Here is a 12,079-nt window from a genome sequence, read left to right as displayed (position 1 = left end):
GTGCCAACCCTTTAATGTTAACTTTGCGTTGCACACCTGGAAGGTTGTCTATTAATGATTAAGCTATGCAGGCATGTTTGTGCACGTCATGATTGTAACTTAATTTATTTGTTCCTGGCTGCTTTAGGTAATAAATATTCGTTTTGTTAATGTGTAACCTTTGCTGTGTTATGAAACCACTAAACTTATAAAATTCCGTAGCAAAAACAATTAACTGGAATTAATTGCACGACCACGCCTCGAGTGGTTTTCTATAGGGGACTTTCCACTCAGGCGATCGACTATATCAGCAAATAAGCTTAATGCGAGAAGTTAGCAATGAACAACTTTTCGGTTCGTGGTATCTGTCGACTCTTACCACACGTTAAAATCTTCGTAGTTCTAAATCATATAGTTTGTTTAAAATTTTTAGTGTTTATTCATCTAAAAAATACAACTTCCATGAGCACGTGATGACTTGCATTAATAGTAACGTATATTTGCGTAGTTGTTTTCTCATTTCAAGTCAGTTAGTATTTTAAACGTTCAAGTAACGTAAGCAGCGAAAACGCTGACTTGGTCGCTAAAGACATATTTCCTGTTAAACTTGTTTTGAAGTTAACGGTAGTTTTGCTACATCCGTGGATTTATTTTTGTCTATCAAAAACGCCTTGCGATGAAAAATACAAATAGCCAATAGCGACTGGCTGAAAAGATAGTACGAGGAAGTGGTAAAATGTCATCAAATCGAGCTTCAGGTCGTTTTGACAGTCGTCAGACACCAAAATCACAACACTTGCACTGTTCAAAAACAAGTATCTTTGTTCATACATGAGAGAGAAAATGCTGAGTAAGCGCAATGTCATGATGACGCCATCTGTTGTTGCAAAGTTGTTGCGAGCGCCATGAGCTGCAGGTATTCGTTGGCTCCATCGTTTAAGCATTTATCGATGACCTGAGACAGAGATAAAAATCAAAAACACGAAACAGCAACAACCAAAGAAAATTGAAGTCTAAATGCGCAATAAAACATGAAAACGAGCAGTTGGTGATAAATAGGAAAGTGTCGTCAGGTAAATTATTCGTTCGCTTGGTTCGTGGGAACATCGATATCAAGTGGGTCGACAAAAACGAATCTATTCGTATCAGAACTAAGTGCTATATTTTGCGTTGACCCAAATATTTCACTTAGGTAATATTCGGCGAATGTGTTCACTGTTCCTGTTTGGGTCGTACCAGTCTATCAGTACTAACCGCAATTTTTTCAGCTACAACACATTTCTGGTCGTCGCCTAAACTCGGTATGATGACGATCTCATCAAATACTTGCTGGATGATTCGAGACGCTGAAATAAACAACTTGCGTTAAAGCATCTCAGATATATGCAGTTAACGCTCACCGGTAGTCTTGAAATTTGTAAGTTGTCTTATTATAAACATGAATATACCAGCATGGCCTTCCGCTATTATGTCATTTACAACGGCTTGAATTTTGTCGTAAGAGTTGGACGCGCAACCTTGGATGAACTGCTTCAAGACGTCTTCAGGAATCACCTGTTAATAAGCAAATATTATGAGTAGATGAGACCTAACATAACACTGTTATATGCAAATGGCAGGATGAATAAAATGTAATGCGGCAATGCCAATTGAAGATAAAGGTAAGGACAGGTATTACTCACACCAATTATTTCCAATACATCGTCTCTAGTTATGCCTTCCTCTCCCTTTAAGCTATAAGCAGTCTGGAGATAAGTTACAGACTTACGAAGATCACCTTCAGAACAGGTCACTAAGCTTGTCATTGCCTATAACAAATCGAAAGCGTTTTTAAGCTCAATCTTAAGAAATAGTTACAACAAAGTAATCTGCATGATAGCCTCCCCAGCATTGCAGGGGGTGAGCCGCGCACCCCGAGTCAGTATGCAGCTCTGGAACAAAAGATGATTAAGGCTGGATTTTACTCTGTGCCCACGAAGCCCCCGATTCTTCCAGATGATGATGAGAGCAACTCCAAAGTATTTGACTCGGATATTGATCGTGCTCTGAATGAATTAGACATTGCAACTCAAACACTGGAGCGTAATTTTGTCAATGGTGGAAAGCGAAGTTCTGACCACACCAATGATAGCCACGACGGGTTGTATGGCGTTGTAGTCGAGTCTGACGACGACGAAGAAGATGATGATGATGATTCCCACCAAGCTCCCTCCAAAAATCTTACTTTCGGTATCGATAAAAACCTCCTGACTCCGATCCCGATGAAATTTAATGATTACTACACAGGTCCTGATTATGGAAGCAATGATGCCCTCTCGTCCTTTGCTGTTGAAATGGAAGCATCTTTCGATCGAATCCGTGAATCTTTATCAAAAGAAGATCTCAGCAAACAACCTCGACTCCAGGTCATCCCAAAGACCAGCAGCATCAATGTCCTACCTTCAACTGATCTAAGCTCCTACTGCAATATAACTTACGGCACCTCCAACCACACAGGGGTGTCTAGTATGTCACGCTTTGCCGTCAACGCAAACAATAACAACAGTGTTGCAAATAGAGTTGTCTCAGGGAGGTTTATAAGACGAGAAAGCGATGAAATTGTCGACTTATAACGGCCAGGCCTTGCACTTTCTTACACAAGTTACTAATTTGTTGAATAGTTGTACGTCGTGTTTTAAATTGAGATCTGCGCTAGTATTGGTACAAGACGATATAGTTTGAATCAAAGGCTCTATACTGTAAGGTACATAACAACTGTGTACTCCCAGTGTGCATGCATCATTGCTAACATTCTCCTTTCATCCATTGTGGCATTAAAACCATGATGTAAATCGGCATGAAATTAACATTTCTATGCTAACTGTCATTTTTTCTATCGCTAAAGAAGTTTTTAATTGTTTGAGAAAATCTCAGGATGGTCAGTTTTTTGTTGTGCCATATTTTTAAGTCAGAGGCTTTGAACAATGCTTTAGATCAGTTTTGTTATAATTGTTTACAATGGTAATTGACAATAATTTAAAATCGAGTCTCCAGCTAGCTACATTTTATTGTTTTGAGATTTAAGTGATGGTCCATAATTGCCAATATGAGAATGAAATTGGGTGCAAAATGAAGATAAATCATTTAATTTATTCCATGCTTTTGCAAAAATAACGAAGTTGCACTTGGCTTGTGGTAAATCCTTTGTATAATGTTTCTTCATAAAGCTGTCATTGTATGAAGGGAATTCTGTCTTCTGCTTTTTGGCATCACTTGTACTTATGGTTGTTTGCGTAAATATTGGTTCTGTCAATGCTTTCAATGAAGCTTTGATCATTGAAAGACTGAAATACCAGCAAAGGTCTTATGTATCTCACGGTTGTCATTTGTGTCAGGCCATTGCACCAGCACATTGGTGGGAGGTAAACTTGTGTAAGGTTGAAAAGTGTAGTGTGTAGGGCTGTGTCTACATAAAAGTATGTGACTACACTCACATGTGAAGACTATCAGGCCAATTTTTATTTACAATCGGGAGCATGTGAATCGTAAATGTCTCTCCTGTCACTGTGCTGATGTGCTTAAGCATCGATGGACTTGTATCTTTGTTTTGTTTTCTATGTTATTTTTATAACTGACAACTGAGCTTTAACACAAGTCTGTACAAGTTGTACAATGATGCTGTGCTTTGAATTTGCTTTTTTTGTTTTTGTCTCTTTGTCAAACAGACAGCCCTATGTCAAACAAAAGGAATTATGCTGAACACATTTACGTATTTTTTTCTTTACAGTTTACAGTTTTCTTTACAGTTAATCGACCCAATTAACCATAATGCAACAGCAAGTTACAAATAATTGCACTTTTTGTAAATGATTGAAATTTTAGTAATTTTTGGGGGAGTAAAAATGATTTCTGTTGGTTACGACCATGCATCACCTCAACATAACATTTTGTTACTTTGATTCTAACATAAGTTGTTGTATTTGTTACGTGAAGCTAATATTACTGTTAGATGTAAATTATGCATGTGACTTCAGCAAAAAGTTTGCCTTTGAAACTGTTAACTGAAGACAAATTTACTGCCATGTTGAGAATTTTGCTAAAATCTTTTTTGTTTGTTACTTATTCAATCAACTGAATCTTGCATCTAATTTTTTAGTGAAATGTTATTTTATAAACGTCAGCCTGTTTAACCATGAAAATGAAATAATATGTACCTTGTTGTGAAACGTGAACTGTCTTGACCCTTTCTTTGCTTTGTGCTGATCCTCAAATTTTTATTTCTTTTAATGCGTTAATTTTTCTGCTTGCTTGTCCTGATTTTAATAAAATGTTTTTAATGTTATATTCTTACATGGCAGAACATTTTGATCAAAATCTCTTCCATTCAGATGGACATGAAAGAGAAAGCAGTTCGCAGAGAACAGATTTTAGTCAGTTATGGTGTCAGTAGAACATTATTTTGGGAATTAGAAAGAATTTTTTTCAGCATTGGAAGTTAAAGATCTATGAAGGCTAGGCGGAAAGGAATTGAGCATTTTCAGATTTTTTTCCAGGCATTTTCTAGACAAGGTATAATGGGAAAGCCGGTGGGGGGCAAAAGGACACAGTTGTAATTGTTTGTGAAATCTCAATCATGGTCTTACTTTAAAACATCTTTCCCTTGTGCAACAAGCACATTCCTTTCTGTGCAACCCATAGTACTAATCCAAGTTAAAGTCAATTTTGGACAATTTTCTCAGATACGCCAGCCGATGATGCAGGGAAATTACAGCAGGCTGTCCCTTCACCAGTGCATCTTCACTCAGGTAAGCAAAGTTATCCAAGTAGTAATAATATATTGGTCAATGAATAGTGATGTTTTTGAGTCTCTTTTCTGGCTATAAACATTGTCCTTAAATCATTTAAATGTTGACCTTGCTTTGTCATGGCAATACCTGTAATTGTTGTACATTTCCAGTATGCCACAATAAATTATGCATGGCCGGCCAATAAATTTTGCCCTGTGCTTATAATCGTTATTATCAATCGGTGTTGAGTTACATTTTATTCTTGTGAACAAATTAAGTGGGGTAATTTTATTTTCTATCCCATCTTTGGTCCTGAATTCCATGAGGTGTTGAGCATGTTTAAATGTCAAACATAACTATAACTGCGCCTGCGTGGAATCTCTCTCATAAGAACTACCACGGTTGAAGATTCCAAACTGCTGCTTTTAAGACAGTTTGCATTTTGGTGGAAGACTGGACATAGTGAATACATTTACGCAGCAAAATAATCACCCAACAAACATACTTGCATTATTACACACTTAAATGTAATTGTACATTATAAGCATTGACTGTAATAAGCGATTCAAAACACACAGAAACTGATACTTGCAGTCCGAAACGGACAAAATTCAAGCCATTATCGTGTTTTAAAATTTTCTCGAAGACAGCTTTTAAACTTTGACGCTCTGGGCTGCGTTATCATGACAACGTTACTAACAACGAACGTTTATATTCATTACCACAAGTAATGTTGACGAGGTTACGGAAAAAGCGGTCAAACGTCAGTTTAAAATCGCAACTTGACAACTTTGCGGTAGGGCGCATGCCGAACTCAGTTTTGGCGGTGTAAGACGGATAAACATCTTAACACTGCAGCATGATTTCTCCTACAAGGCCACTCTTGCCTTGTGGCTATGACGTCATCACTGTGGCCTCTGACGCAAATAAATCTTGTTTCGCTCGAGTCGTTTGGCTTTGCTCTATTTTGTATTTTAACTTCTTGCTTGAAGGTAGCTGCTGCATTCCGCGTTTTGTAGCATTCTACATGTGCATGGCTTTGTTTCATCTCTTGTTAATAAGTCGACTTGTCTAGGCTGATGTAGCTTGTGTTTTTGTTTTGTATTGTCGGCTTGATTGAAGGGATTAGCTTTCACATTTGAATCCGAAGTTAGGTTTATTTTCCTTACATTCATAGTTCAAAAACTGTTTTTTTTTTGGAAATCTGCTTTGTCGAAATAGATTAAAATCCGTTTTAATGACGCATTTCGTCTAAACACAATCTGCATGTATTACATTGACGTCATTAAGTCTGAATTGCTTTGTACTGTAAGAGAAAAGCACCTCTAAGAAGGTCGCTTTTGCTATTCTGTTATCACTACGAACGACGTTTTGGATACAGTAGATTTGGCAGAGATTCATTGATGTCACTGAATATAAATTATGATGTTTCACCAAAAGTATTTTACGCAAAGAAATATCATAAGAACGGCTACAATTTACACGTAGGTGGTTCGTCTGAAGCAAGCCATGCAAACGACTCCGACAGCGTGTCGTCTCTCACAAACGTAACAGCTCTGGCGGCGTCACCAGCCGTTTCTTCTCCAAGTTTTATGTCTACGCGGGGCCTAAGATCAACATCATCTTTGAACAGTGAATCGGTAAAACTGTTTTCTTTTGGTGTCAATATGTATTACTTCTGACTGGACCGGATACAAACGTAGTTGTAATGATACAATGTAGTTTACTGGTGTTGTTTTCACGCATTTAAGTTCATTTGTAGAGGACGCCTTCGCCTTTGAACTGCTATTTGGTCGATGTAAAACTTAAAGCCCTTTTTGTGAGGTTTTCCGATAAATCATATAACCGATAAATCACGAAACTAAATAAAACAAGTAACCAGCCTCCGCGGTATAACTTGGTGTATGGTTAACCGTTTCAACTACCAGCAGATTACCATCTAGTTCCAGGTATTTCACGCACTGAGTGTCCTAAGTATCTAACAAAACGCCTTTTCTCCAACAGAAATATCCTGCATCACAAGCCTATTATATAGCCAAGGAGGCGCTCACTACGGAGAGAACATACGTCAGAGATTTGGAAGTTATCAACAAGGTCAATGCTTTAACAATACATGTAAAGATTAACCGGAGAAATTGACTTGTGTCCATGTTGTTGTGATATTTTGTAAAAGACGAAGAGCGGTGCTGATATTAGATTTAATTCATAAAGAGTAATCGCTAGGAGGCGGTGTTATAGCCTAAGGCTGGCTATATACGCAGATTACTACGTTGTGTTTTTGCTTAATTCGTGAAATTATTTAATCGAACTTGTTAATTTTATATGTATGGGGTTAAATTTGTTTTTTTTTTTGTTATTTTTAGTTGCATAAAACCTAAGTTTTAGACCTAATTCAAACCATTATGATAAGCATGTGTAGTTGAACTGTTTCTTGAACACTGCTTATCATAAAATTTCCCCTACATTTGGAACCGGTTCTTATGTCATAACAAACTCCGATAACTTACTCTGCGTAGTGGTTCAAAGACGCGATTCAAAGCGCAAGTGAAGAAGCCGGAAATCCTCTTCTTCCGGAAAATGTCGCCAACCAGCTCTTCGGAGGTACTGGATCGCTTCTGGTTATACATCAACAGTTCCTCAATGATTTAGAAGACCGGCTTGCCTCGTGGGAGGGTCGCGGTGGAGATCCAAACCAAAATCAGAGAATCGATGACATCATGCTCAACCACCTGCAGGTTTTGGGCGTAAGTCACATTTTAGTTGAAATCATTGAAACAGCGTGAGATTTGTTACCTAGCATTCTTACTACTGATTAAAGTTGTCTTTCATTAAGTTAGACGAATGTTCAATGGAAATATCTTAACAAATAGCTTGTGTAATGTAAAAGCACTGACGTTTTCGGGGCCCTTCTTGCATGTATTTAGAGTTAGGTGATTGTGAAAGTAACAGGAATACCTTCTATTTCAGAAATATTTAGAATCCTTGGAAAACGCAGAGCCTCTTATTTCCGCTATGGAAGAAATTGGAATCCAGGACCCGCGATTTGAAGCCGTTTATCGTGATTTTGAACTTGAAAAAGTCTGTTATCTTCCTTTCAGCTCATTCCTTTTGAAACCTATGCAGAGAGTGGCTCATTATAAAACCATTCTCGACAGTAAGTCAAAACTTTTTAACTCGTTTTTTTTTCTGACCGCTTTGCTTCTAGTGTGTATGTTTCAGTCACCTTTGCCAACCATGACCTTTACAACTGACTGCTGCAATTGCCGGTGATTAATCCGCTGCTCTTATAAAAACGCTCATTAACATTTACAGATCTTCGAAGCCATGCCAGTTTCGAAGAATTAACTGACGTCGAACGTGCATTAAAAGAAGCCACGTCACTGACAAGCGCCACCCACGAAAGGTTAAAGCGAGCCCACAACCTTCAGAAAGTCTCACAGCTTCGACGTGACCTATTGGGTGTTGATTTCCTATTAACACCAAACAGAGTAAGTAATCAAGCATTTTAAACGAAGAAGATATTACAAGAAAGGAAACGTTTCAATTTATTCTGTACGAAACGTCACCGATACTTGTATAGTATTTTGACTATCTAACGTAAGGTACAAGCAAATTAAATGTCACTTTATCGTTTCAGAACTTCATCAGAGAAGGCAGTCTTTACAAATTATCCCGAAAAGGTTTCCAGCAAAGGCTTTTCTTTCTCTTCTCCGATTGCCTTCTTTACACGAGCAAGGGCGTGACCTCTACCAACCAGTTTAAAGTTCACGCAGAGCTTCCCCTGCATGGAATGATTGTAAGTACACGACATGTCTTTCTCAAAAGTTTTATTGGATTTTTATCATATTTTGAAAGCCCGATTCTTTTGAGCTTAACTAACCTAAATAATCGCACAACTCATTGCCTTGTGCATTAAGACCGAATGCAGTGGAACTCTGTACATTTATTTTCATTTCTTACTATACTGTGCATCAATTTGTTTGCTGTGTTGTGTTTGATGACTGGCGGTGGCATCTTTTCCACCGAGTGTAGATTTTAACCATGCGTCTGAAGAGCAAATACCACCCAGGCCACTACACGTCATGATTGTCCGTTGCGTTTAGATCGAGATTAACGAAGGAGAAAGCGCGGTCCCGAACTGCTTCAGTATTCTCTCCGGATCAAAGACGGTCATAGTCGCCGCAGCCAGCCAAGAGGAGATGGACAAATGGTTGGAGGATTTCAGCATGGCCATAGCGAAAGCCGGAAAGGAAATCAGCAAATTTGAGTCGCCTTTAACTAACGGTGGCCGAGGTAAGAATTAAATCGGAACTCTTTGTTGAAATTGTGAAATATTAATATGAACGTAATGCAAGGTATGTCTATTGGCTATACTGCCGTGGACCGTGATTATTCCATGTGTTCTGTGTACATGAAAAATGTAAGGTTTTAAAATGTTGTCAAGTAATATTCCTCCGAGAAGAAAGAAAATCACAATTTATCAGTAAATTTTGGCTGGCCGTAGCGAAAACATACAAAAAACTTCATCTCATTTTATCCATCACACATCATTCAAAGAGTGTTTTTTCCTCCAGAATCCATGAGCAGGCTGTCGATGGAGCAGTCCTCTGAGGACGGGGAGGGCTCGGTTCAAAACTCGACCGAGCGATTGAAGGCGCCGGCTCAGCAGCGTACAAACGCCACCATGCACGTCTGCTGGCATCGCAATACAAGTGTCAGTGCCTCAGATCATCTTGTCTCGCTCAAGGTATGTATAGTGCCATAATATTCGCGGCGTGGCTTCAGGAGCTGTTCGACCAAGGCACGATGTTTTGAGTGTGGTCCATTGTAATTTCGTAATATCAGAAGTATTTGAAGTGAATGATTTAAAAGAATGTGTTTGTCTTGGGACTTTTCGTACGTAATCTGTAACATTCGATTAAAGTTGTTCACTTGATAACGTCTTTCTTCCTGGCAATCTAGAACCAGTTGAGTGGTTATCTTCTGCGCAAGTTTAAGAATTCCAACGGCTGGCAGAAACTGTGGGTTGTCTTCACAAACTTCTGTTTGTTTTTCTACAAATCGCACCAGGTGATGTATTAAGCTCGTCTAAGCTTTTTAAGCGATCTTGACAAAATTATGCCTACCTGCATGTTGCCGTAGTCATGTTTGCTCAAAATAACACCGCTTGCCTGCTACAACTATTTCTTTCTTAACAACAGGACGAATCCCCTCTAGCCAGTCTCCCGTTGCTAGGGTACACCATCAATTCTCCCACCGAGAACGACGGAATCCGTAAAGAATTTGTCTTTAAACTTCAATTTAAAACCCACGTCTATTTCTTCAGGGCTGAAAGCCAATATACCTATAGCAGGTTTGAGATTTGAAGATGATTTTTACTTTGATAGTTTGTGTTCACATTTTTGTCAAAAACTTTCTAATTTCCTGGAAGAAACCCTTATTTCTGGCTACTAAGTTTTTTCCAGTGATAGTGAGTTATATGAGTTATACTTGACTGATTTTTTTTCTATCTGCGTTCCAGGTGGCTTCAGGTCATCAGCAGTGCCACTGTTGCGGCACAAAGAACTCGCCTTTTCAGCCGTATGGACAGCAACCAGTAAAAGGATTTATGCTAATTGATTAAACGTCAGCAGACGGCTTACCGTCAAAAAATTTCTGTTTTAATCATACTAAGTAATTTTTCTTCATAGTACTAACTTTTTATCAGGTTATTAACTTTGTCTAATTTTGCATAATTTTTTAGAGTTTTCTCTGCTATTTGATTTTGGGTAAAAAACAATCAAGTTTGTCGAACTTTTTCCGTACTTGCGAATGCCCTTTAATTTGGTTTGCGGGAAGGTGCTTAAAATGAATGTTGTTCATACCTCTACAAAGTTTTCAATAGCGTGTAAACAATGTAGTTTGACGCCGCGTAGTTGTTCTTTCACATGCAACGTGCGTTTGATTTATTTGATGTATTGGAGCTGTAGCGATGCTTGAAACAAATAATACCCGACAGTGACCTCATTTTGTTGAAGCAAACAAATCCTTGATTTTGATAACTGATTTTCTGTTTAAACAATTTATTTTCGTTACTGCAATCTGTTATCGGCCTAGCAGCCTACTGTAAGATACTGTAAAGTATGCTTTGCCCATTGATCTATGAATTACTTTTTGTCTTTTGTTGCGTTTATTTGTTAAAGCAGTTTTTTTGCGTGCGAGACGATACTATAAGTGCTTGTACAGTTTGCGTTGTGGATTGTTGGGGTTTTTTCGCCAATTACCACCGTTTCATTTCCCCATCATCTGCTTATACAAAGCTGCTAAAGCCGAACAGGGCAAATCTCGTTATCATGAAGCTCTGGGAATGTTGTAAATTAAACCACTTATTTTTGGCATTGAACTTTGATAGACTTGCTAAGGTACAGTACTTTGCGTTATTTTGATCACGGTCACCTCCGTTCGGAAATGACATTTAAAATTTTTTTAGTCGTCAAGATTCAGGATCAAATCTGCTTGCCGTTCTATTACTGTCAAGCCCGCCTTGTTTCGGACGAGTTGACCATGTACTTTATAATCGTTTGAGACTTCATTCTAATCCCGATCGTATATGATTATCCTAGGATCAAGTTTTTGCTGTTACTGATTATTATTGAAACAAACCATCTCACGTGTCTTCCACTTAAAACCATGTGAACCTGAGTAATGATAGTTTTTTCTCGTTTTTTGCTTAATTTTGGGCACGCGATCCCGCCTATGCATTTCAAAATCTGCTTTTTTCTATCTACTAATACTTGGAATGTACATTTAATGCAATGAAGCCACGATCTTGTACATGTCTCATGCATTGTATATCACTTTTTTGGTTTGCCTTTGTAATCATACGATGTCGATGTAATCGTACAGTATTTGGCTATCAAGTTTTAGCATTAATTAACCCGTGCTTTTTACGCTCAACTATTTTTGCATACGAAGCGAAAGACAACAAGTGTCGTGAGCAATGTTATAGTAGTTATTATGATGCCGGTTTATGCAGGGTAATGTTATACACTGACGAAGATTTTAAGCGGTTTGTGATTCTTTCGTGACTTCAAGACAAAACGCTTCACGTGTTTTTAATCGACTGCTATTGTGTTGTACAAAATTTCCAATACCAGCCTGGAATATTGATACCGATTACATTAACGTCGGAATAAAAGTGTAGCCTGCACTTCCTTGCTTTTTTCAGGTAGGATATTTTAAATTTTACATGTTTCTTTCCTGTTACTTTTTGTGACATCGCATTCTGAAAAGTTAGCTTGCGCAAACTGATTGGTTGATTAAATTATTGTTAACTATTGCAAGAGCCACCAACC

General features: G+C 38.2%; 2 protein-coding genes across 3 annotated transcripts; one reads left to right on the top strand and one right to left on the bottom strand.

The window, feature by feature from the left end:
- Positions 1–775: 775 nt before the first annotated feature.
- Positions 776–1,798, bottom strand: LOC143459307 (replication factor C subunit 4-like). The gene is made up of 4 exons (XM_076956399.1): positions 1,662–1,798; positions 1,428–1,533; positions 1,234–1,325; positions 776–934 (listed from the first exon to the last, which is right to left on the bottom strand). The coding sequence occupies exons 1-4, from the start codon at positions 1,782–1,784 to the stop codon at positions 842–844; spliced, it is 414 nt and encodes a 137-aa protein (XP_076812514.1). The 5' UTR covers positions 1,785–1,798; the 3' UTR covers positions 776–841.
- Positions 1,018–11,937, top strand: LOC143459306 (FERM, ARHGEF and pleckstrin domain-containing protein 2-like). Of its 2 annotated transcripts, XR_013117754.1 has the most exons (16): positions 1,018–1,171; positions 1,248–1,396; positions 1,482–1,640; positions 4,698–4,763; positions 6,234–6,385; positions 6,750–6,839; positions 7,262–7,489; positions 7,713–7,899; positions 8,058–8,233; positions 8,383–8,541; positions 8,849–9,038; positions 9,320–9,492; positions 9,708–9,815; positions 9,947–10,098; positions 10,267–11,146; positions 11,215–11,937. XR_013117754.1 is itself a non-coding variant. In XM_076956397.1 (15 exons), exons 3-15 carry the CDS (start codon positions 1,622–1,624, stop codon positions 10,343–10,345), a joined length of 1,779 nt encoding a protein of 592 aa, XP_076812512.1. In that variant the 5' UTR covers positions 1,018–1,171; positions 1,248–1,396; positions 1,482–1,621; the 3' UTR covers positions 10,346–11,937. The 2 variants fall into 2 exon arrangements, 1 of the variants encoding a protein (XP_076812512.1); XM_076956397.1 differs by having other exon boundaries at positions 10,267–11,937.
- The last annotated feature ends 142 nt before the right edge of the window (positions 11,938–12,079 follow it).

Source organism: Clavelina lepadiformis, chromosome 5 (genome assembly GCF_947623445.1).
Source record: "Clavelina lepadiformis chromosome 5, kaClaLepa1.1, whole genome shotgun sequence".
In the NCBI taxonomy this organism is placed as follows: domain Eukaryota; kingdom Metazoa; phylum Chordata; class Ascidiacea; order Aplousobranchia; family Clavelinidae; genus Clavelina; species Clavelina lepadiformis.
Note: the sequence above shows the minus strand (reverse complement) of the source record. Positions and strands in the feature narration are given on the sequence as shown.